The following is a 27,859-nucleotide window of genomic DNA, read 5'->3' as shown; positions in this document are numbered from 1 at the left end:
AATACAAACAAATTCAAAAACAGCATATCTATAATGATTGGATGTAAAACTAAAAGCTATAGATATCAAATACAAAGATAGAACTCGATAACATTTCTTCAGGATGAGATTGATCATTTTCATTTTAAATGATAAGATTAGAAGCTTAAGCTGTTGAAGGGCGGTATTAACGTAAATATGTAACTTTTAGTACTGTATCGTATTATACCGTATTATATGATATTGTATTGTATGAAAATGGATAATAATAACGAGATGTAGCACCTTCAAGTGAAATATATTGATGCTTTTTGCTATTTTGGAATATTGTATACCTCGTGTAGTATACAATATTTATAGGACATTTTCATTGCTGGTATTCTGATGATAACAACCTTAACAGATTCGTAGTCAATTTGAGTGATGGATGGTTCTGGCACTGGGTCAAACTGTTTATCCTAATGGGTTAACTATACCTATGTGTTATAGTGTATTAGAGAGAAAGCAAACTAGAGAATGTTCTGAAGCTTCCACACATTTTCCCATCACGTGACCATTATTGCTAATTTGCAATTATTTGGGCGTTATATATATTCACAGAAACAGCTGCTCGCCTCGGGTGTTCTTGTAGTAGCACCGATTCCACCCAGCTAACAAGATTTCTAGGGAAGCAGAGCTATTTTACTCAAATGCTTGTGTTGGTCTGACTATCTATCGATAAGATAAGATTTCATAAACAAGACGCAGAGATTTAGATATTTCTAAAATTATTATTAGATTTTCGGAAATATGTAAAAAAAAAAGTTCGATTTTTAACGTCAAATATAGCATAGTTCCATTACTATGTAGCATGTAAATTCCTGAAGTTTGAAATAAAAAAAATGAACTCGGATATCATAGGTCATGGTTGATCTATAATGTAGTTTTGATTTTACTGATATTTTGGCTAGGTAAAATGTTAAATTTGTGACTATTTTCGTTAATTTCATATGAAATGTAAACGAGTAAAAGATTATGTTTATCACAAAACAACGATATTTATTTTTCGCAAACATTAAAGAAAAACTACGTTAGATTTAAAATTACTGTATTCTCGATACATTCCATTTTCTTTTGTGACGTCACAATGCATGTGACACCAAGAAGTTATTACGTCACAATTGAAACAGTGAACATATAACCTATCATAACTGAGACCTCGTAGAAATAGAAGGGGAAACCACGACATCCAACATATGTGGAATCGCCCAAGATGTACTACAAATATACATAATCAACTGGACATTTGTAATGATAATCCCTATGAGAGGTATGCAACACTTTTTTAACATTCCGGAGGAGTAAGGGTATCTTCACTTTGTGATGCTGACGCCAGAAAATCTATTCCTAGACTCCAAAAGCAATACATCAAAATGCATGGTTAGAAGCTTTAACAAACAGTAAATCTGTAACCATGGAAACTACAAATGTTCTTAAAGGATACCTCACGATAGATCTGTAGCTGTTTTTCCCAACAAAGTTAATATAATGCTGACCTTCACAGATAATGCTCTTTATATCTACATCAGCTGTTGCAGATCGAGATCAACGGAAATATTTCTACGCTAACATTTCCTACTGAGTTCAGTTTCATGGAGAACGTACAGCAACTTGTTAAAATAGAATAGTATTATCAAATACATTTATATAACAGTATAATCATCAGAGCATATGTTGTTAGCTTTAAATACCTCTGTATATCATGCTTGTCAGGAAAACAGGAACATGTAGACAAAACATGGTAAAACATCTGGAAAACACATGCATGATACTGGTACATGTTCTACAACATGCTATATTTAGAAACGCAAAATAAAAATACACTGACAGAACTCCTGATAAGGCTCATCTTAATATAATTGAGATGTATCCCAGTTACACAAACATTGCTGTTTATTATTAAATAATCAAACACATGTGTTAAGAATGCGGGTAAGAATGACAACAGTACAACACAGAAGAGTAATAGTCACATGTTAAAGACTCAGAACAGTAACGATCACAGGTCAAAAACACCCAGAACAGTAATGGCAACAGTACAAACACCCAGAACAGTAACTACAACAGTACAAACACCCAGAGCAGTAATAACAGCAGTACAAACACCCAGAACTGTAATGACAACAGTACAAACACCCAGAACAGTAACTACAACAGTACAAACAACCAGAACAGTAATGACAACAGTACAAACACCCAGAACAGTAACGACAACAGTACAAACAACCAGAACAGTAATGACACAGTACAAACACCCAGAACAGTAATGACAACAGTACAAACAACCAGAACAGTAATGACACAGTACAAACAACCAGAACAGTAATGACAACAGTACAAACACCCAGAACAGTAACTACAACAGTACAAACACCCAGAACAGTCACGACAACAGTACAAACACCCAGAACAGTAACGACAACAGTACAAACACCCAGAACAGTAACGACAACAGTACAAACACCCAGAACAGTAATGACAACAGAATAAACACCCAGAACAGTAATGACAACAGTACAAACAACCAGAACAGTAATGACAACAGTACAAACACCCAGAACAGTAACGACAACAGTACAAACACCCAGAACAGTAATGACAACAGTACAAACACCCAGAACAGTAACGACAACAGTACAAACACCCAGAACTGTAATGACAACAGTACAAACACCCAGAACAGTAATGACAACAGTACAAACACCCAGAACAGTAATGACAACAGTACAAACAACCAGAACAGTAATGACAACAGTACAAACAACCAGAACAGTAATGACACAGTACAAACACCCACAACAGTAACGACAACAGTACAAACACCCACAACGTAGACACCCACAGCAGTAATAACAACAGTACAAACACCTAGAACTGTAATGACAACAATACAAACACCCAGAACAGTAATGACAACAGTACAAACACCCAGAACAGTAATGACAACAGTACAAACAACCAGAACAGTAATGACAACAGTACAAACAACCAGAACAGTAATGACACAGTACAAACACCCACAACAGTAACGACAACAGTACAAACACCCACAACGTAGACACCCAGAGCAGTAATAACAACAGTACAAACACCTAGAACTGTAATGACAACAGTACAAACACCCAGAACAGTAATGACAACAGTACAAACAACCAGAACAGTAATGACAACAGTACAAACAACCAGAACAGTAATGACACAGTACAAACACCCACAACAGTAACGACAACAGTACAAACACCCACAACGTAGACACCCAGAGAACAGTAATGACAACAGTACACAAACACCCAGAACAGTAATGACAACAGTACAAACACCCAGAACAGTAATTACAACAGTACATACACCCAGAACTGTAATGACAACAGTACAAACACCCAAGAACAGTAATTACAACAGTACATACACCCAGAACTGTAACGACAACAGTACAAACAACCAGAACAGTAATGACAACAGTACAAACACCCAGAACAGTAATTACAACAGTACAAACACCCAGAACAGTAATTACAACAGTACATACACCAGAACTGTAATGACAACAGTACAAACACCCAGAACAGTAATGACAACAGTACAAACACCCAGAACAGTAATGACAACAGTACAACCACCCACAACAGTAACGACAACAGTACAAACACCCAGAACAGTAACTACAACAGTACAAACACCAGAATAGTAATGACAACAGTACAAACACCCACAACAGTAACTACAACAGTACAAACACCCACAACAGTAACGACAACAGTACAAACACCCAGAACAATAACGACAACAGTACAAACACCCAGAACAGTAACGACAACAGTACAAACACCCAGAACAGTAATGACAACAGAATAAACACCCAGAACAGTAATGACAACAGTACAAACAACCAGAACAGTAATGACAACAGTACAAACACCCAGAACAGTAACGACAACAGTACAAACACCCAGAACAGTAATGACAACAGTACAAACACCCAGAACAGTAACGACAACAGTACAAACACCCAGAACTGTAATGACAACAGTACAAACACCCAGAACAGTAACGACAACAGTACAAACACCCAGAACAGTAACGACAACAGTACAAACACCCAGAACAGTAACGACAACAGTACAAACACCCAGAACAGTAACGACAACAGTACAAACACCCAGAACAGTAACGACAACAGTACAAACACCCAGAACAGTAACGACAACAGTACAAACACCCACAACAGTAACTACAACAGTACAAACACCCAGAACAGTAACGACAACAGTACAAACACCCACAACAGTAACTACAACAGTACAAACACCCACAACAGTAACTACAACAGTACAAACACCCACAACAGTAATGACAACAGTACAAATACCAAGAACAGTAATGATAACAGTACAAACACCCAGAACAGTAATGACAACAGTACAAACACCCAGAACAGTAACGACAACAGTACAAACACCCAGAACAGTAATGACAACAGTACAAACACCCAGAACAGTAATGACAACAGTACAAACACCCAGAACAGTAACTACAACAGTACAAACACCCAGAACAGTAATGACAACAGTACAAACACCCAGAACAGTAATGACAACAGTACAAACACCCAGAACAGTAATTACAACAGTACAAACACCCAGAACAGTAATGACAACAGTACAAACACCCACAACAGTAACTACAACAGTACAAACACCCACAACAGTAACTACAACAGTACATACACCCAGAACTGTAATGACAACAGTACAAACACCCAGAACAGTAATGACAACAGTACAAACACCCAGAACAGTAATTACAACAGTACATACACCCATAACTGTAATGACAACAGTACAAACACCCAGAACAGTAATGACAACAGTACAAACACCCAGAACAGTAATTACAACAGTACAAACACCCAGAACAGTAATTACAACAGTACAAACACCCAGAACAGTAATGACAACAGTACAAACACCCAGAACAGTAATGACAACAGTACAAACAACCAGAACAGTAATGACAACAGTACAACACCCAGAACAGTAATGACAACAGTACAAACACCAAGAACAGTAATTACAACAGTACAAACACCCAGAACTGTAATGACAACAGTACAAACACCCAGAACAGTAATGACAACAGTACAAACACCAGAACAGTAATGACAACAGTACAAACACCCAGAACAGTAATGACAACAGTACAAACACCAAACGTAACGAAACATTAACAGTAATGACAACAGTACAATACACCCAGAACAGTAATTACAACAGTACAACACCCAGAACAGTAATGACAACAGTACAAACACCCAGAACAGTAATGACAACAGTACAAACACCCAGAACGTAATGACAACAGTACAAACACCCAGAACAGTTAATTACAACAGTACAAACCCCATACTGTATGACAACAGTACAAACACCCAGAACAGTAACTGACACAGTACAAACACCCAGAACAGTAATACAACAGTACAAACCCCATAAACAGTAACGAACCACAGTACAAACACCCAGAACAGTAATGACAAACAGTACAAACACCCAGAACAGTAATGACAACAGTACAAACACCCAGAACAGTAACTACAACAGTACAAACACCCAGAACAGTAACTACAACAGTACAAACACCCAGAACATTAACGACAACAGTACAAACACCACAAACAGTAATGACAACAGTACAAACACCCAGAACAGTAACTACAACAGTACAAATACCACAACAGTAATGACAACAGTACAAACACCCAAAACAGTAACGACAACAGTACAAACACCACAACAGTAATGAAACAGTACAAACACCCAGAATAGTAACGACAACAGTACAAACACCCAGAACAGTAACTACAACAGTACAAACACCCAGAACAGTAACTACAACAGTACAAACACCCAGAACAGTAACGACAACAGTACAAACACACAGAACTGTAACTACAACAGTACAAACACCCAGAATAGTAACGACAACAGTACAAACACACAGAACAGTAATTACAACAGTAAAAACACCCAGAACAGTAATCACAACAGTACAAACACCCACAACAGTAATGAAAACAGTACAAACACCCAGAATAGTAACGACAACAGTACAAACACCCAGAACAGTAACGACAACAGTACAAACACCCACAACAGTAATGACAACAGTACAAACACCCACAACAGTAATGAAAACAGTACAAACACCCAGAACAGTAATGACAACAGTACAAACACCCAAAACAGTAACGACAACAGTACAAACACAGAGAACAGTAACGACAACAGTACAAAAACAAGGAACATCAAACACAACAGAAAAAAATCCCAGAACAGTAATGACAGCATTACCAAACCCCAGAACATCAGTTTGACTTATCCAGATTTTGATTTTATTGATCTTTCGATTTGAAGGGTTTTCATGTCTGGTATAAGATTCTGAACAGTGCTTTTGTTAAAAACAAGGCTTCAAAAACTTATCCGAAATTGTTCGATTACTTACCTTACAATGCAATCTACGACGGATAACACTTCTTGTAGATGTTTAAAATTTTGTCATTTCTGTAACGCTGAATTGAAGGTTGATTGGTCTTTTCGTTTTCTGTTTATTTGTTTGTTTGTTTGTTTGGTATTTTTTGACGACCCTTATTACCGTTGGAAAAAGGCTGATTACTGATATTGTGCTGTAGAGAAAATAACAAATGATTAATAATTCTGAGTTAGAATTAAAGCGGCCATAAATGTAGATTTCATTCACATTAAACGGTGACTTATGAATAAAAATAGGTTAACGATGAAACGATACATGAGCCTTTACTGTAAGAAATGTTCTGTAAATAATGTTGTCGGGTTTTCTAAATTCTGTTCATGTCGATTGTTGTTTATACACAATGCCACTGAGAAAGCCAGGTCACGTGAGTGCCAGAGACGAACTGTAACATGTGTATTCCGGTGGGACCTACCGAATTGTAATGTTATTGTGTTGCACTGATTTAGGCATTTGAAACATGCTTTCGGTCATTTTTAATTTTCTTAATTAATTTAAGTGAGAGTCTTAGTTGAAAGATGCGCTATCTAAAAACTCCAGATGATATTTACCAACAGTGATTTTTACTGTTATAGTCGCTTTAATGTTTTTGTTCTTGTTAGTGTTCCTATAATAGGAGAAATATTTCTATGGTAGAAAAAATTATTATAGCATTTCTTTGTGTCTCTCAAGTAAGAAGCAATGTCTAACAAAATTACTGTTTAAATAAACTAATATGGCTCGTATTGTCTCGTTTCAGACTCGACACTTGACTGTTAGCACTTTACTGGTAAGTATGAAAACACATATGATTCTGGTAGTTTGATTTATCGATTCACGAACGATAACAAACCAGACATTGGGGCCTTTTTCAGAGTTTTTAATGCTTTCTAAAAAGGGCATTTTGATGTTTGAAATGCTTCACTATAAGCCATATTTGCTTGATATTATTCACAACCGCCATTTGCATTTCAAGGTGAAAATGATATCAGTTTTTATGCAAACAGTCAAATCCGCTCAAACTATTGCTCCTATTGTGTACGATAGCCACTTTGAGCAAAATGGCTTTATCATTTTATGCAATATATATGTGATTTGTATGAGCTAATTATGTCCCCCTGAAACATGCATTTTCGTATGTTTTGAAAATTCAAGTAAAGGGTTTATTTGAGTTAAGGAACGTTGATGAAAATGGTGCCTCATTGAAGGTGTACCATGGTTTAACTGCCGCAAAATTATTTTAATTAACCAATCAAATACCTTCTTACCTCTCAAACAATTTAGATTGTATATTAAGTACAGTTTGTATCAATGATATAATTGTGACAATTTGCAGTATAAGACATTGAATTTGAATTTGACAATATCAGCGTTGTTACACTCTGTGAATATCCAAATATGAAATCAGCTAGCAAAAAGTTTGAGTATTTTGTAACAGAAATTGCTTTGTAATGTTCCTGTAAGATAATTAACACAGTAATATCCTGTACCACATACATGCAGAGGTTTTTATTTTAAACCATGATGTACAAGTAACCTGTGGTCTTCCCATCTAGTCATAATATACAACATTCCATCATGATAACTCGGGGAAGAGGTAAAGAGACCATTTTGTTTCTCTTTCAAAATTATAGATACCAGTAATACTATACTATTAGAGACATGTGGTAATGCATTCACTTGATCCTTCATCGTGTTTATTTATAGACACCAGCTGATAACTATCGGAAACTTATTCTATGTCAATACACTCTTATATCACATTCATTACCATGGCGATACAGAAACATTCGGAACACCTCGTCTGATTCGCTGTTGCCATTGATGTATTTGATTCTTGTCGTAATACTAGTTCCTGTACACGTTTCGTTGTTGCAATATCCTTCCATTAAGTTTGAGCTCACCAGTCGACTGATTCATGGATAGTAATTTCTTTTTAAGACTTAAGAAGCATTTTACGTTATGATAACTTGCCATCTTGATTCCGTCATAAACGCTGTGCAACCGACAATGTTGATAGCAATATAGTGTATTGTGCATGCAGTCGAATACACACACGCTCGTCGATATATTCATCAGCACTTATCATAATTCACTAGACAACGATACCATTATCCGTGGGGTGTAGCCGGTGCTAGAAGATTGAGCAAATAACGAAAACGAGATTAAGTTACATTCCGGATAACATTCGCGATTTATTACGTCAAAATTTCTATCCGATTCAATGAATCTGCCATCATCTTGATCCCAACTAAGGTGGTCGGTATTATATATTTGCAAAGTATTTTGTCACCTCTAACAACACACAACAATAGCTGACATAAGCTCCAGCACCTTGGTGAGAAGAATGTGTCTTATAAAAAATCTCTATTAGCATAGATATTACGTATGGTGGCATATTTCTGCCATCGAGTTGCCGACTTACGACTTAAAGATGTCGACATATTTCTGAGAAGATATCAACATCATAAAGAAATATGTCGACATTATTCGAAAAATATGTTGACTTATTAGCTTAATTGTAGAGATAATAACACCGTGATACTTATCTAGGAAGTCCGAAACTCGGCTTTATATCGTACGGTGGCTTATTTCTGCCATCGTTATCCTAGATAATTATCACGGCAATTTTATCTCGGTAAGTTAACTATTAAGTAGACATATTTCCCGGTTTATGTCGGCATATTTTTTATGATGTCGATATCATCTCAGAAATAAGTCGACATATTTAAGTCGTAAGGCGGCAACTCGACGGCAGAACTATGCCGCCATAATTAATGTATTTTTTTATTGGCCATTAGTTTGACCATGATGAACTATTGCGGTGGTTCTTCTTTCGGTTTATAAAAAAGAGATGATATGATAGCATAATACAAAGCACCTATACTCATCACACAAAGGCAACAGATAGTATCAAAGAATTTATAGTTAAACGCATAGCAACTACGATGTTCCGTCACATTGTTTGTTTTAATATAACTACATATTGGGTAATTGGAAAAAAGGGTATGGTATTTTGTTTTCTTGAATATTATTGAGGAAAATGTGATTTTTGTATGTTGAAACAACGTAGGCGATAATTCAGTGTAAGAAGTCATGACTCGATGGAAAACAATAGTACAATGGCAAGTTTGCATACCTCACTAGTAATCACGAATATGGAGGTGAAATAATTTAAGATTGTTGTTTTTTTAAAGTATTTTGCAGTGAACATCGTCAAATATCATATGGCTAAAATTGATGTTTTTACACTTAAATGATCGCTAAACGTGATAATATGTACCGTTTAAAAATGCTTAATGTGTCTGTATAAACCCTGTGGATCTCTTGGTGTGTACACACTGAAATAAACACAATACTGAATACTCAATACTGCATTTCCTCATTAGCATTCAGGAGATCAAATTGTCCAAATTATTTCGCTTGACAGGTGGTTATATAATACAGGTCGTTATGGCACACCTGCCTATCTCTAAATCAGTTTTAATGGATGACAGATCCTCGTTAATATTTCAGTGTTGCTTTTATGTGATTTTGCTATCCTTAATGACAATCTATACTGTGTTTTATTTTATTGTGATAAAACAGCAACCTCCCTATGTTATGGTGGATGACGCCAACACTAAAAATGGTAACGTGACGTACAAAGGATTCATTAATGACATCATGGAGCTACTAGCTGACAGACTGAATCTTAAATACGACCTTGTTCCGGTAGCAGACGAAATGTTCGGCACATTACTTCCGAACGGCACCTGGACTGGAGCTGTTGGTCAGGTTGCGTCGGGGGTAGGTATAATAGGTTACATGGCATATCATAACATGTGGTAGGTATGCGGTGTCGTGAGTAGCTATTGTATATATGAATATCATCCAGTATTGTACTTATTAGGTATCTAATTGTTGTCGACAGCTGACCATTTTGAATTTTGAGAGTGATCTGAAAAACAAAATGGCGTATAGGTGACCATGCAGAATTCATTAATTGACGGAGCTTTCTCAATTTTCATTCAATTGTCATTAAGTGATTAAGAGGAAAGATGTGAAAATTAGAGAATAATCAGTGTTACATGGAACTAATAAAGATAATTTCAACACGTTCTTCTTATCTATTCATATATCATCAAAATCTTGTTACTTTTACAATATATTTGATCAAATATTGTTCAAACACTTGAAATACGAAAAGAACAAACGAAATTCATATTGAACATGATACTAATATTTGTTATTTTTCATTTTAAAGACTGCAAATATGGCTGCAGGGCCTATTACTGTCACATCAAACAGAGCACAGTTTGTAGATTTTTCACAACCATTCCAATTTACTGGTCCAGTGATCGTCATGCGCAGACCAAATGAAAAGATGCCTCCATTTAAAGACCGCCTATTGCACATTCTGAAACCTTTTAAGACAGACGTGTGGCTTCTGTCCTGTCTTGCGTACCTCATTACTGGAAGTATCATCTACATCATATCATACTGTAACCCGTACGAATGGCGGCGGATGTCACGTGATGGAGAAGCCACCATTCGTGAAGGGGAATCCTTTACTTGCCTCAACACGTTTTGGTTCACTATTAGTGCTGTTTTCCTACAAGGTACGCTTTTTCATAACATTTTGAATTCAGGCTTGAAATATAAAAAATTATAATCATGATAAATGTTTATCTCAGTACAGAATAAAGCATCAGTGGATGTCTTTCGCACCATACTCAACAATAATGTCAGTTTCGCTACACATTTTTACTAAGCCCTAAAATTATCGTAAAGTTATCAAAAAAGAAATGCGCCATTATAGACTTTTAAATAAAAAGAATATACATGATGTATATTATATTTCAGGATTCACGCGGTCTCCACGTTCGGCCGGCGGAAGGATCGTGGTAATAGCTTGGTGGTTCTTTGTCATTGTGTTCTTTTCAAGTTATGTAGGCAATCTGTCCAATCTTCTCCGTGTTGGACCTCGGCCAAGTGCTATAGAAACCTACGCTAAGGTCAGGAGCTTCTCGGACTTGGCAGTTAATGAGGACATCATAATACATGTAGTGAAAGGTGGGTCAACACAAGCAAACATATTGAATTCGAAAATTCCAGAGCACCAAGCACTAGCAAATAAGATATCAAAAAACAAAGAATCTTTGGTTAGCACTGTATCTGAGGGAATCGAAAATGTTAGAGAGTCTGCACCAGGAACACGAGCGTTGATCGTAGAATCTGCGATGGCGAAGTATTACACGGAACAGTCTGGCTGTGTATTGTACTACGTCAATGACCTATTACTGACAACCCAATATGGACTTGTATTGCCCCGTAATTCCACAATCTTGAAGCACGTGAATCAGGCCTTGCTGACATTGTCTGAGAATGGAGTGCTCCGCAGCCTGGAGAAAAAGTGGTTCCATGGACACTGCAATAAGTATATGCTAGAGAAGTCAGAGGACGAAAAGTTTGAGATTCCGCATTTTTATGCCCTTGACCTAGGGTCATTTAGTGGTGCCTTGTTTATACTGGCGATTGGATTGGTTCTTGGTGGACTGGTCACTCTATTGGAAATCGTCGTATTCAAATACGCAGAGTCGGTAGGTACTTACAACTTTGTTAAGTGATCTTTTCATTGATATTTGTTGCCATTTCATATCGCGATTTTGACTTCTCAATTCTCCTCCAGCATAATATGTTTCTGTCTTCTTTTGATAAGATAATAGTTCTTGAGTGAACCAGTTAATTCAATGTATTTGATATCTTATCGTTGATGGTTGAACTATTACAGGAGGACCCGGTAAAGGCTAAATCCCAACACATGCAGCAGCGGGGTGTGGACCGCTCAGCTGATTCTGGTAATACCCAGGCCCTACTGCAGCCCTCGGGAGCCAGAGAAATGACATCTGTATGAACCCATCGATTTAACTTTAGGATTTCAATTCACATAACAAGCAAAGAAGGCGTTTATCTCTTGTTGCTACGTGCTTGGACAGTATTTGATTAACTCTCCTCGAGAAATAACTATTTCGTGAATAATGATTGGTCTGCGGTATTGCTTGCCGAGAAAATGCACGGGTACCAAAATTTGCATACATTGCGTATATTTACTTCATAAGAAAGACACAAATCACAGAAATATGGGTTCAATAAGTTGATTATCGTAACGACTGCATTCATTTGTGAAACTTAACAGTGATACAGCTCAACAGCAAGGAAGTAAGCATATTGCTTTGTTGATTCATCTATATTTGGTGCAATTTCAGATTGCATTTATGCGCGTGCCGTTATTCTATCGAGGATTATCGTACTAAGATACATTGTATACTGACTGCTTTATGAACTTCGTGGTATAAAACCACAATGCTTGATTTCAGCATGACACCAGAATATGATGCTAATGACAACTGGGCAGGCTAGAAATCAATTGTATATAAGATTTTTATTTTTGTAATGATAACTTTTTCAGTGTAAATGATATGTATTGGTTTGGTTTTGACAGTATATTGTTAGAATATTCATAATCCATCAAGCCATGTTATATTGACACCATTATCTAGTGATTGTTGATGATGTGGGAGATAAAGATGCGCATTAACAGAAATTGGAAACAGAATGAATGGCATAATGTCGAGATTCCATTGCAAAGACTTCATTAAAACACTTTGTTATGATCGAAAAAATACGGCTTTGACACTGAAAATACAACATGTTTTATTTGAATCGTATCGATAAATAACTAAAATCCGATCCAAAACATCAAGTTGTATAGGGAAATAACAGTGCTTCGATTAAGTGTAGTGTGTGCTTCCATTAATTGTAGTGCGTGCTTCCATTAATTGTAATGCGTGTTTCAAGTTTGTTATAAACTCTTTTTCAGAGTTTGAAGGTTCGCGTTTCTGGAATTTACCTCTAATTCAAAACATTGTTACCAATAATGGTTGTATATAATATTGTCTTTACCCCAGACTAATATTCCGTGTGTGTATATATTGTAAAAGATATTTATTTATGTATTTATAAAAAAAAATTATTTATATACAATATGTATCATTAGTGATTTTGGTAAAACACGATTGTAGATAAATGTTCGCTTGGTTTTCTTTAATTGCTTAGTATATTTGAAAGGTGGTCATAATGCTTACATTGTGTTACAAACGCGGGCATTCCTTTACCACATAATAACCCCTCGACATCTACCATGTAAAGCTTTTTTGAGGGAATCACAGTACTTTATCAAGTTCAGACAAAGAACTTTAAATAAACTAATAAATATCAGTGGATCCCATGGTTTTGTCTGCGAAATGCACGTGAACAACTGAACTGCCATATCGTTTACTAAAAGATAATCAACAAAAACGACAGGCTAATCGCAACATCTCGGCGAAATCCGAGTCTTGACGTAGTAAGCCGAGATGTTTTTATAATTGCGTTTTACTCAAAGAAATTGTATTTAAGATAAGATAAATATTGGTATACATTTAAAATGGTTTGATACTGTGATTCTTAAGAAGTTATTATGAATTGTATTCTTTTCTTAATTTTGAAAAGACAGAGTAAATAAACTGGTCTTGAATTGGCGTCTGTGTGATCTATGTGATTCTGATGTTGTTTGTCAAATGTTTTTGTTATGAGCGTAATTTCAAAATGTATGTGTTCTTTTTCTCAAGTCGAACACAGATTCTGTGTTTAGAGATAAAATACAATGTTCTTCACGGATTCCATTAAAAAACATTCGACGGATCTAATCTTTAAGCGACACTTGGACTTAATAAAGAATGTGGATTTGATATGAACATAAACTGAATATAGAGTACTTATTTACTTTATTACTTTTGCTGAAAGTTTTCCTCTAAAAGCAAGTGAGATATACAACATTTTGACTCAAAATTAATATTCTTTAAACTTGACAACATTCATTGATTTGCAAACTTTTACAAACCAACTATTTTAGATAACAAATGTCTCGTCTCTTTGAAAGCCACCAGAAACACTGCTAGAGTGTTGGCTGGTTTTTTTTAAGGGAACACAACATTTTCATATACAGTATACGATATCTATTGACGCCATCAGCAGGTCACTATTGGATGACCAGCGATAATATGAGCTCATCGGGAAAAACCTTTTACATCTTGCGTTGTGTTCCCTCCTTTACTCCTTTGCAGGATTTTTATCAATTCAAACACTGATTTGTCAATGTGTTTAGAAGTTAATCACATTTTCCCAAGCAAATTAAGTAAATGCTGCAAAACCTTTGTGATGTTTCAGCAATGTAAACCAAATGTTAGGACGTCTTAAGAGGACTCCAAGCTTTGATTAAGATGTTAGATAATGAAAAAAAGATTGTATATCATTAAGGTATTTTTTCAAAAAGTAAAGAAAGCAGTTAAAATTACGTATGACCCTTGAAGGAAAGTGTTGACATAAAGTCAAACCTGTCCATCAACGTTATTCGCTGAAGCAGAGTAAAGTGTCACATATAGATAGGCGGCCTTGCTATATCATTTAATTAACAATTAACTAATTGATTTTGGAACCTAAGTAGATGGTCTTTAAGATTTATAAGGAGTTCAACGGTATAATATTTGTCGTAAATTATATACTACTGAATCTAACATAAAAAAGAACTACCTCATTCACATTTATAATCAAATATACTTTATTACACACGGTTATATGCATCAAATGTTGTCATGACAAGGTAGGTGTCTGACCATGCTGTTGTCAGAAGAAGTCCACAGAGGCACATATATAAAGTCAAAGTCACAGAAACATCAATGTTCGATCCCAAGCACGAGATATGGCTAGGACTGAAAACCAAAACAAAATTTGGAACTTATTCAAAAGCATGATACTAAACGATTCTGTAATTATCCCTCTTTCAGTCGTAGTATGATCATGGTCTATTATGTTAGGTACCGTATATCTTAATCGAGAAAACAAGAAACAGTATAATACTAATTTTGGTGTACTCAAATTTGAGTACTTTATGGAACATTACCATAATTCCGAAATAACTTAGCTAACCTGCAATATTTCTCGTTCAAAAAAAAGAAAAAGATAAGATAACCGCTAAAATATATCTTTTTACAATATCCGCGAATATATATACGATATTAACAGTATAAATAAGGCGCTGGTGACATAGACGTACTATGTTACTAGTTTAAATAAGGCGCTGGCGAAATAGACGTTCTATGTTTATAGTATAAGTAAGGCGTTGGTGACATAGACGTACTATGTTACTAGTTTAAATAAGGCGCTGGTGACATAGACGTACTATGTTTATAGTTTAAATAAGGCGCTGGTGACATAGACGTACTATGTTACTAGTTTAAATAAGGCGCTGGTGACATAGACGTAGTATGTTACTAGTTTAAATGAGGCGCTGGTGACATAGACGTACTATGTTACTAGTTTAAATAAGGCGCTGGTGACATAGACGTAGTATGTTTATAGTTTAAATAAGGCGCTGGCGAAATAGACGTTCTATGTTAATAGTTTAAATAAGGCGCTGGCGAAATAGACGTTCTATGTTAATAGTTTAAATAAGGCGCTGGTGACATAGACGTACTATGTTTATAGTTTAAATAAGGCGCTGGTGACAGACGTAGTATGTTACTAGTTTAAATTAGGCGCTGGTGACATAGACGTACTATGTTTATTGTTTAAATAAGGCGCTGGTGACATAGACGTACTATGTTACTAGTTTAAATAAGGCGCTGGTGACATAGACGTACTATGTTACTAGTTTAAATAAGGCGCTGGCGACATAGACGTTATATGTTTATAGTTTAAATAAGGCGCTGGTGACATACACGTTCTATGTTTATAGTTTAGATAAGGCGCTGGTGACAGACGTACTATGTTTATAGTTTAAATAAGGCGCTGGTGACATAGACGTACTATGTTACTAGTTTAGATAAGGCGCTGGCGACATATACGTACTATGTTTATAGTTTAAATAAGGCGCTGGTGACATAGACGTACTATGTTACTAGTTTAAATAAGGCGCTGGCGAAATAGACGTTCTATGTTTATAGTATAAGTAAGGCGTTGGTGACATAGACGTACTATGTTACTAGTTTAAATGAGGCGCTGGTGACATAGACGTACTATGTTACTAGTTTAAATAAGGCGCTGGTGACATAGACGTACTATGTTACTAGTTTAAATAAGGCGCTGGCGACATAGACGTTCTATGTTTATAGTATAAGTAAGGCGTTGGTGACATAGACGTACTATGTTTATAGTTTAAATAAGGCGCTGGTGACAGACGTACTATGTTACTAGTTTAAATAAGGCGCTGGTGACATAGACGTACTATGTTACTAGTTTAAATAAGGCGCTGGTGACATAGACGTAGTATGTTACTAGTTTAAATGAGGCGCTGGTGACATAGACGTACTATGTTACTAGTTTAAATAAGGCGCTGGTGACATAGACGTAGTATGTTTATAGTTTAAATAAGGCGCTGGCGAAATAGACGTTCTATGTTAATAGTTTAAATAAGGCGCTGGCGAAATAGACGTTCTATGTTAATAGTTTAAATAAGGCGCTGGTGACATAGACGTACTATGTTTATAGTTTAAATAAGGCGCTGGTGACAGACGTAGTATGTTACTAGTTTAAATTAGGCGCTGGTGACATAGACGTACTATGTTTATTGTTTAAATAAGGCGCTGGTGACATAGACGTACTATGTTAGTAGTTTAAATAAGGCGCTGGCGACATAGACGTACTATGTTAGTAGTTTAAATAAGGCGCTGGTGACATACACGTCCATGTTTATAGTTTAAATAAGGCGCTGGTGACATATACGTATTATGTTTATAGTTTAAATAAGGCGCTGGTGACATAGACGTACTATGTTACTAGTTTAAATAAGACGCTGGTGACATAGACGTACTATGTTTATAGTTTAAATAAGGCGCTGGTGACATAGACGTACTATGTTAGTAGTTTAAATAAGGCGCTGGCGACATAGACGTACTATGTTAGTAGTTCAAATAAGGCGCTGGTGACATACACGTTCTATGTTTATAGTTTAAATAAGGCGCTGGTGACATAGACGTACTATGTTACTAGTTTAAATAAGGCGCTGGCGACATAGACGTACTATGTTTATAGTTTAAATAAGGCGCTGGTGACATAGACGTACTATGTTAGTAGTTTAAATAAGGCGCTGGCGACATAGACGTAGTATGTTACTAGTTTAAATAAGGCGCTGGTGACATAGACGTACTATGTTTATTGTTTAAATAAGGCGCTGGTGACATAGACGTACTATGTTACTAGTTTAAATAAGGCGCTGGCGACATAGACGTACTATGTTTATAGTTTAAATAAGGCGCTGGTGACATAGACGTACTATGTTAGTAGTTTAAATAAGGCGCTGGCGACATAGACGTACTATGTTAGTAGTTCAAATAAGGCGCTGGTGACATACACGTTCTATGTTTATAGTTTAAATAAGGCGCTGGTGACATAGACGTACTATGTTTATAGTTTAAATAAGGCGCTGGTGACATAGACGTACTATGTTACTAGTTTAAATAAGGCGCTGGCGACATAGACGTACTATGTTCATAGTTTAAATAAGGCGCTGGTGACATAGACGTACTATGTTAGTAGTTTAAATAAGGCGCTGGCGACATAGACGTACTATGTTCATAGTTTAAATAAGGCGCTGGTGACATACACGTTCTATGTTTATAGTATAAATAAGTCGCTGGCGAAATAGACGTTCTATGTTTACAGTATAAATAAGTCGCTGGCGAAATAGACGTTCTATGTTAATAAAACACTAGCAACAATCAAGGGATTTATAGCATATATAATGCAAAAAAATATACTGGTCGCCCCAAATATAAGGGAAATAATTCTGATCATGCAATTACATATTTCACTTAATCCCCCAATTAAAGGAGAGTGCCATTGCATTTTGATATCTGCAATTAATGAATGCTATTAAGTTAGCAGGAAATTAACAGCAAGAAATCATTTTGAGAAGAAGAGAAATGGATAAAAAGGTGAACGAAAGAATGTTTTTCATTCTTTAAAAATATATGTTCAAATAATTAAATAAAATTCACAGATTGCAAATGTAACATTGACATTTAGTATAATACCAATATTAGCTGAACAATATAGTAATTAAACAATCACCTACCTAGGTGGCACTAATTTTAGGAGAGTAGATGACTGTATACCTTCTTTGAACCCAGATGTAATGATGTACAATTCACCTGTAAATTGAATGTTATGCTTTTTTCATCAAATTTGGTATAAATTGGATAAATAGGTATTTGTACATCACAAAGAATTAATATGATCTAGTTGTTAGTCTATCTACACGCAGAGAGGTGATACATTCTAAGTATAACTAAATCACACAAAGGTGGAACATCCTTAGTCTAACTACATCACACAGAGGTGTTACATCCATAGACTTATCCTCTGGCGGTGATTTACATTCTCCCTAGTCGACATTCGGTAAAGTCGTTTACATTACACATATTAAACAGGCTATAATTAGACGTGTAAAAGCCATATTAGTCGTTTTACTCTTTCTGGCTCTTTCTTTGACTGACTAAACGAGACAGGGCTGACAACACGGCTTATCTTAAAATTTGATCGATGCTGATATTTGTATCTACCAGCACCACGCATTTCTCTTCTCACATGTCTGTATCACATGTATTTAAGAGACTGGCGTAAGAGATTTGTATGTCGCCCTGTTACCGTATCGGTATCGTGTATTATAACCGGTTCGCGTTCTATGTTTCTCTGTTTTACCATTGTTGTCTTGTCCGAAAGAATGCAGATATTGGCCGTACTTGGCGCGTGCATCACATGGACATGATGTAGCCGGACACAACTGGATGTTCTGCGATAGCCATCTGTCATTGAGTCTAATCAAACGCAACAGACCTCTGAAAAATATAGTGTTGGAAATCGACACCCTTAGGGATAACTGATAGTGAATTTTTTTAGATCCTCAAAGTACCATTGGTTTTATTGATTCCATTGTGTTAAAATTATCGTTTACTTACAAACTCCAAAATAAAGAACGGCTGTTTTGTTGTCCCCGCTAACAAATATTAAACTGTGTATACGATATGTAAATAAAAACATTTTATATCTTCATGTAATGCTTACAAATGAATTAAGGAATAGGAACGGACGAGACGACTATAAGATCGGATATAAGACAATAGAATGTCGACTATAGCTATGACTTTAGTTACATATCCATCATATCCCGGTAAAACAGTTATAATCTGATCATACGGCAGTTTGACCTGTATAGTTCAAATATAGCAGGGGTCAAAGTGTGGAGATTCAAAAGAAGATAGTATTGGGCATTAAGTTAAATATGTTCGGGAAGGAACATTTTCATCCTGAAGTCAATCAATTTGGTGCAATTTTTAATTCGAAATATTTATGACATTTAATTTAAAAAAACAAAAACAAAAAAAATCAAACCGGTGTATGAGAAATAAGACGTGGCTTACAGAGTAATGTCAAACAACTAGGACCGACAAACAGAGCTTACCACTCATAAACCTCGGGGACTGAAAATCCACCGACAGAGTTTACAAAACATAAACCTCGGGAACCGAAAATCCACCAGCAGACCTTAACACTCATACACCTCGGAGACTAAAAAAACCACCAGCAGAACTTACCACTCATAAACCTCTGTGACTAAAAATCCACAAACAGAGCTTGCCACTCATAAACCTCTGTAACTAAAAAATCATCAAGGACTTACCATTCATAAACATCGAGGACTAAAATCCACCAACAGAGCTTGCCACTCAGCAAACGCAAAGGGAGCGATATAATGAAGAACCACAACTCGATATGAAACCAGGGGATGTCTAATGGAACAAATCATGTGATGATCATTAACCAAATACTGTCCAGTGATTACATACCCCGAGAAATCGCCAAAGATGTAGTCCCCGAACCAGTGTGTTTTAAACGCCTTCCCCCGGTAAACGTAGCCTCCAATCACAGCACTGTAGGGAGTCGTGTTGTTGTATGCAAATATAGGTTTCTCCTCGTCAGCTGTAACAAAATAAGGTTATAAACACTACAATTTGCTCTCAAAACGCCATTGTGTTTCACACAATGATTGAACTATAGGCAAATAACAACGGTACTTCGAAGTATTCCGCCAAAAGCTTCTTGTAATGCTTTGTTTTCTCCTATAACAATTCAGTGTTCTTAAACATGACCATTTGTTAACGCCCTTCAAAAGTAGTGTTACATCAAGCCTTGATGAATTCGTTACCAATAGGCAGAGAAATGGCGCCGACTCCTTGGAGGAGCGACTGATGTAGACAACAATACCATGTACATAGAAGGCTTCAAAATAACGACTGAACTTATTTACAAAACAAAATATAAAATATATTTGATGTCAGTGAACAGTGAAGCATTATATTGCATTGTTGTAACGTCAATATAAGAGGATAAACAAGGTAAGAGAAAAAGAACCATTAACTCCCTTGGGAGTGAGACAGGGGGATCTCGGGGTCAGAAACTTAACCTGCCAAAACCTCGGCAAGACTCATGCTTGGCAACTTCAGAATCTTTCTCCTTGGGTTGAGATTGATATCCTCCTGTCTCAACCAAAATGGGGTGAAATATGTTACATTGGAACTTCGTTAACTCGAACTCGGATAACTCGAATACCCCGCTTAACTCGAAGTACCTCGTCGGTCCCGGCCGAATTCTCTCTTTATTGTATTTCTTTTTCTCTCCCGTGATACACACGTGGTTTATAAAACAAATAACATTGGATTGTCAGAGAGCTAGAGTTACATTTTTAAATAATTTGCGAGTAGAGAAACAATAGTTATGTTTGAGAGACATCAATACCTATGTGATCACACAGACCCGGCGCCAAACAAAAGTTTCCTTCTTTGACGTTCCAGCCATAATTTCTTCCTTTCCTAATGATGTCGATCTCGTTTTGATGATGGTTCCCATTGTCGCCACAGAACAGATCGTTACCGTCTGAAGTGTAAATAGTCAAAATTAAGACAAAATGACAGTAAGAAATATCTAGCATATTTGTTTTGTTTTAACACAGCTCAGAACAGTTATTTTTCACATTGTATTTTAGAATATATATTTTAAGCCCGGGAACACAAGAATACCCGACCAATTAACAAAAACGTAATTCTAACTCAAAATTGATAAACAATCAAAATTTGAACAAATTATGGATTTCTATTGAGACACCTTAAAAGGTACCGGGAAAATAAGGCTGTGTGTCGGAACGGCAAATGTCGTCTGCATCGACCACACCCATCATGTTAACCCATCGACCACACCCATCATGTTAACCCATCGACCACACCCATCATGTAATCCCATCGACCACACCCATCATGTAAACCCATCGACCACACCCATCATGTTAACCCATCGACCACACCCATCATGTTAACCCATAGACCACTACCATCATGTTAACCCATCGACCACACCCATCATGTAATCCCATCGACCACACCCATCATGTAAACCCATCGACCACACCCATCATGTTAACCCATCGACCACACCCATCATGTTAACCCATCGACCACACCCATCATGTTAACCCATAGACCACTACCATCATGTTAACCCATCGACCACACCCATCATGTAATCCCATCGACCACACCCATCATGTAAACCCATCGACCACACCCATCATGTTAACCCATCGACCACACCCATCGCGAAAACCCATCGACCACACCCATCATGTACACCCATCATGTAAACCCATCGACCACACCCATCATGTAAACCCATCGACCACACCCATCATGTAAACCCGTTGACCACACCCATCATGTAAACCCATCGACCACACCCATTAAGAAAAACCCATAATTAAGTAGATTTGACATATTAAATATGAATTTTACACTAGCTTTCCATGTATGTCCAAATAAAAATTAAAAATATACTTTCAATGTTGAAAATATCTTTCGAACATGATCAAGAAAAACTAAATGTTATTCAGAAACAACAAAATTCAAATAATACATCTTGGTGATTCCAACTCCGAACCTTCAGGTTGAAAAACAATGGCTCTACCATATGAGGTATACAGATGCCCAGATTGTATCAACTGCAGTACATAATGTACATTGAATCAATGAAAGTGGAAGACAAACTGCTCGTTGATACTGCCAGTACAAATATAACATCACTTACATGTATCAATGTTACATCTGAAGAGGTTCCGGAATCCGTAGGCAAAAATCTCTGGACGACCGATGGTGTTGTTAGTAAATGGATTATCGCTTGGGACGGCGTAGCTCGCACCGGGGATATTAACGTCGACTCGTAGTAGCTTGCCTAGTAGACACTGCCTGTAATTAATGGCAGTGTTTAATTAAGTTATTGTAAACAAGAAATATCTTTAAAAAAAGATAAACAGCATAGTTCTGATGCTGGTGATTATAATGTAAAACTGCTGGTGAAATAAATCAACGAACTAATGTGTTTCAGCACGGATAACAAATTAGATCAGATTGAATCATTTTTGGCGATAATAAGACTGCATTTGAATCAGAAATATAATTTTAATAATGTGTCATTTGAAAAGATACGTCCACTTATTCAGCTTGCATTCTTAACTTTGTTTCGTTTTTAACTGCAGATCTGCATTTTGCATTTACCACTACATTGACCAATCACATACATGTACTTCATCTTGACCAGTAACGCCACCTGGCGCGTCATATCCGGGACCAAAAGAATATTATACGGCTATGCCGAAAAAAGTGTATATTTGTAAAGTTTTAAAACAATATCATTTTGTATTAACAAATATGAATAAAGATTACTAAACCCCTTACTTATCTTGGGCCTGCGTTGCGAGCTGTTCATTCCCAGAGTCTGAAGGTGTTCCTCCATCACCCAAGCCTATGTACAAATACCCGTCCTGACCAAACAGCAGCTGGAATTTTGAGTAAACATACTTAATTACATTAACTTTGACACAATTCAAATAGAAGTGTTTTCAGTGAATCATTAAGAAAAAAAGTCGATATGTGTATTTTCATTGACGACCCCATACCTGTACTGTTGAGTAGTTATATTCATCAAGAAAATACAATTATAAATGTTTGTATGGGGGAACGGATTTATTTATTTGTCTATTTATTCATTTACTTACTTATTTATTTATTTATTTATCTGATTTATTAGTTTTATATTTTGTATTTGATATAATATATGCCTATACATCTTGACCGTGGGTTGGAAATCGGTACCAAATCACTACTTTATTACAAAATAGTATTTGTATTTATTGGAAAGGCTACAAAAAAAAATAAAAGAAAAAAAGACTGTTTATCCAAATACTGATGTAACATAATCGTTTTTGATTATATAAGTACAAATTGTATATATATGCATGTGTATATATTTTTGTATTCTTCGGCAAGTCGAATCTTCATTGTAGTATACAATAGTAATACATGTGTCTTCATTGTAGTATATAATACAGGTGTCTTCATTGTAGTATACAATACAGGTGTCTTCTTTGTAGTATATAATACAGGTGTCTTCATTGTAGTATACAATACAGGTGTCTTCATTGTAGTATACAATACAGGTGTCTTCATTGTAGTATACAATACAGGTGTCTTCATTGTAGTATACAATACAGGTGTCTTCATTGTAGTATACAACAGTAATACAGGTGTCTTCATTGTAGTATACAATACAGGTGTCTTCATTGTAGTATACAATACAGGTGTCTTCATTGTAGTATACAATACAGGTGTCTTCATTGTAGTATACAATAGTAATACAGGTGTCTTCATTGTAGTATACAATACAGGTGTCTTCATTGTAGTATATAGTACAGGTGTCTTCATTGTAGTATACAATACATGTGTCTTCATTGTAGTATACAATACAGGTGTCTTCATTGTAGTATACAATACAGGTGTCTTCGTTGTAGTATACAATACAGGTGTCTTCGTTGTAGTATACAATACAGGTGTCTTCATTGTAGTATACAATACAGGTGTCTTCATTGTAGTATACAATACAGGTGTCTTCATTGTAGTATACAACAGTAATACAGGTGTCTTCATTGTAGTATACAATACAGGTGTCTTCATTGTAGTATACAATACAGGTGTCTTCATTGTAGTATATAGTACAGGTGTCTTCATTGTAGTATATAATACAGGTGTCTTCATTGTAGTATACAATACAGGTGTCTTCATTGTAGTATACAATACATGTGTCTTCATTGTAGTATACAATAGTAATACAGGTGTCTTCATTGTAGTATACAATACATGTGTCTTCATTGTAGTATACAATAGTAATACAGGTGTCTTCATTGTAGTATACAATACAGGTGTCTTCATTGTAGTATACAATACAGGTGTCTTCATTGTAGTATACAATACAGGTGTCTTCATTGTAGTATACAATACAGGTGTCTTCATTGTAGTATACAATACATGTGTCTTCATTGTAGTATACAATACATGTGTCTTCATTGTAGTATACAATACAGGTGTCTTCATTGTAGTATACAATACAGGTGTCTTCATTGTAGTATACAATACAGGTGTCTTCATTGTAGTATACAATAGTAATACAGGTGTCTTCATTGTAGTATATAGTACAGGTGTCTTCATTGTAGTATACAATAGTAATACATGTGTCTTCATTGTAGTATACAATACAGGTGTCTTCATTGTAGTATACAAAACAGGTGTCTTCATTGTAGTATACAATACAGGTGTCTTCATTGTAGTATACAATACAGGTGTCTTCATTGTAGTATACAATACAGGTGTCTTCATTGTAGTATACAATAAAGGTGTCTTCATTGTAGTATACAATAGTAATACAGGTGTCTTCATTGTAGTATACAATAGTAATACATGTGTCTTCATTGTAGTATACAATACAGGTGTCTTCATTGTAGTATATAATACAGGTGTCTTCATTGTAGTATACAATACAGGTGTCTTCATTGTAGTTTATAATACATGTGTCTTCATTGTAGTATACAATACAGGTGTCTTCATTGTAGTATATAATACAGGTGTCTTCATTGTAGTATACAATACAGGTGTCTTCATTGTAGTATATAATACAGGTGTCTTCATTGTAGTATACAATAGTAATACAGGTGTCTTCATTGTAGTATATAGTACAGGTGTCTTCATTGTAGTATACAATACATGTGTCTTCATTGTAGTATACAATACAGGTGTCTTCATTGTAGTATATAATACAGGTGTCTTCATTGTAGTATACAATACAGGTGTCTTCATTGAAGTATACAATACAGGTGTCTTCATTGTAGTATACAACAGTAATACAGGTTTCTTCATACTCTTTTTATTATTATTTTTCATTGTCTGGGGCCGCGGTTGCTGAGTTGTAAAGGTGTCCTGACACTCTATCACTCGCCCTTCACCTCTGGGTTGTGAGTGCGAAACCCACGTGGGACAGTTGCCCGGTACTGGCCATAGGCCGGTGGTTTTTCTCCGGGTACCCCGGTGTTCCTCAGCCTCCGAAACCAGTCACGTGATTAAATGACCCTGGCTGTAAATAGGACTTTAAATAAAAACAAACAGAAGAATTCATTGTAGAATTCAAAAGTAAAACAAGGTTCTTCTTTGTATTGTATTAAATAGTAATTGGACTTTATATCTGTTAATTGAGTCGGACATGACCAACGCTCCATGTTTTCCAATAACCGCATACTGCATGCTAAGCGGTACATGGAAAAAAATTGCTAGAAAATCGACCCTAAAATCATCAAACTCACCGCCCCGCCGTTCCGGTATGGCGATGACTGTTGTACGGTCAATAATATTTTCTCTTTCTTTGTGTCCACATATCCGTTCTTTTCATGTAGCTCGGACACAATGACGTAGTCATGTCCATCTGAAAACGTCCGAACGGAAAATGTGTATAACTTCCCATTTTCGCTAAAATCTGGATGCAACACAAGGTTGAGAAGTCCCCTTTCGTCGTGAGTATTTGGATCAAACGAAACCATATTTGACATATCCAAAAATAAAACCTCATAATTCCGCCACGACAGGGAGTACGAATGCACCATCCCACTCTGTTCAACAACTAGATATCGGTCATTGTCTTGTATAAACGCCACCGGACTGTGAAAATCTCCGGACGGAACAGGTTCCATCAGACAAACACACGAGGTTGTGCTGTATGATATCGAGACGGGCTGGTGATGCCGCTAACGCCGCCATGGCAAGTCCTCCATAACAAGATACTGTTGCTGTCCATCATGGATTATGGTAAAAGAATGGATAATGTGTCCTCCACCATGCTCTGTATGTGCGAGACTGTGTGAGACTGTGGGACAACGTGTGTGCTTTAACGTTGCTGTGAAAGGTGTGTTATCAGCACTGAAGTCAGTATAACCAGAAATCAATATAACGACCATTCCAGGCTCCGTATCCGATTATATCATAGTCCACAACAATAGCGTTCTGTGTATTGTTCCAAATCAAAATTACCTACAAAATATATTTTACGTTGTACTCAGGGGTTTACAATGTAAGGTGTTTATCTCATAAAATCGTCTCTATATATGTTGGTCAGTCCATACCTAACAGCTGGTCAGTTTGACCACTGGCGCATTATCTTATTCCCATCTTATGGTCTAGTTCACACACGGCACTTGTGAAGAAATCACCTAGGCCCAGTTGTTCACAAAGTTATTAGGCTAATCACAGTTTAACATCAACTAAAAAATCCTGATAAAGTAATTTCTAGTAAAACTAATTACTTGACAATATTTTATGAAACTATGACGCTCGTCTGTCTCTTCCTACCTGACTATTTTAAGGAATATACACACATCGATTTTGAAGTAAAAGAGAAATGAAAATTTCACTAATCAAGTGATTAAGCTAATCACCTTTTGAACAACTGAGCCCAGGTGTGATGTCAGCCACATCCGTCATCATGTATGATTTCTCAATTTTTAATTATTTTTCTATTTAATTTTGTTATTTCGGTCTATTTAAATTTTGGGATGATATTCTTGTGGGTATACGCCTTATTTCGATATAACCGTGTTACGTATTTTACCATTTGGGTAGATGTAAATATCTTAAATACAAAGAGGTATGGTCGTTTTCCACTTATCCTGACCTAGGCCACATATAGCGATAGTCTGGGCTAAAAATACAGGTAAAATATCACGTGACCCTAGTGATTTCCACACTACCAAAATAGATCGTCATGGTCCATTGTACTGTGTGTTGTGAACGGATTACATTGTATGTAGTCAATCAAC

The 27,859-nt window shown here is 36.2% G+C and overlaps 2 protein-coding genes across 2 annotated transcripts in view; one reads left to right on the top strand and one right to left on the bottom strand.

Annotated features, from left to right (window-relative positions):
• Positions 1–14,118, top strand: part of LOC117323270 (glutamate receptor 3-like) — a 28,807-nt gene extending 14,689 nt beyond the window's left edge. The window contains exons 2-6 of the mRNA XM_033878385.1: positions 7,304–7,333; positions 10,132–10,332; positions 10,790–11,144; positions 11,389–12,125; positions 12,317–14,118. Of these exons, the coding sequence (XP_033734276.1) occupies positions 7,304–7,333; positions 10,132–10,332; positions 10,790–11,144; positions 11,389–12,125; positions 12,317–12,439 (1,446 nt within the window). The 3' untranslated portion in view covers positions 12,440–14,118. The remainder of the gene's footprint in view (positions 1–7,303; positions 7,334–10,131; positions 10,333–10,789; positions 11,145–11,388; positions 12,126–12,316) is intronic.
• A 1,042-nt stretch (positions 14,119–15,160) lies between these two features.
• On the bottom strand, positions 15,161–27,173 carry LOC117323269 (HHIP-like protein 2). Its single transcript, XM_033878384.1, has 8 exons — positions 26,354–27,173; positions 23,403–23,503; positions 22,756–22,913; positions 21,418–21,555; positions 20,469–20,601; positions 19,324–19,460; positions 18,698–18,773; positions 15,161–15,335 (listed from the first exon to the last, which is right to left on the bottom strand). Exons 1-8 carry the CDS (start codon positions 26,735–26,737, stop codon positions 15,188–15,190), a joined length of 1,275 nt encoding a protein of 424 aa, XP_033734275.1. The 5' UTR covers positions 26,738–27,173; the 3' UTR covers positions 15,161–15,187.
• Positions 27,174–27,859: the final 686 nt, after the last annotated feature.

This window comes from Pecten maximus, chromosome 3, assembly GCF_902652985.1.
Source record: "Pecten maximus chromosome 3, xPecMax1.1, whole genome shotgun sequence".
In the NCBI taxonomy this organism is placed as follows: Eukaryota; Metazoa; Mollusca; class Bivalvia; order Pectinida; family Pectinidae; genus Pecten; species Pecten maximus.
The sequence above is the reverse complement of the archived record's forward strand: the minus strand, read 5'-3'. Positions and strand labels throughout refer to the sequence as shown.

Coding starts and splice junctions, on each gene's coding strand:
- LOC117323269 (XM_033878384.1), bottom strand. CDS start 26,737: ATGGAACCTGTTCCGTCCGGAGATTTTCACAGTCCGGTGGCGTTTATA. Junction 18,774..19,323: donor TTTCGGACAAGACAACAATG/GTAAAACAGAGA, acceptor TTCAATTTACAG/GTGAATTGTACATCATTACA. Junction 15,336..18,697: donor CTAAAATTAGTGCCACCTAG/GTAGGTGATTGT, acceptor TTTGGTTTTCAG/TCCTAGCCATATCTCGTGCT.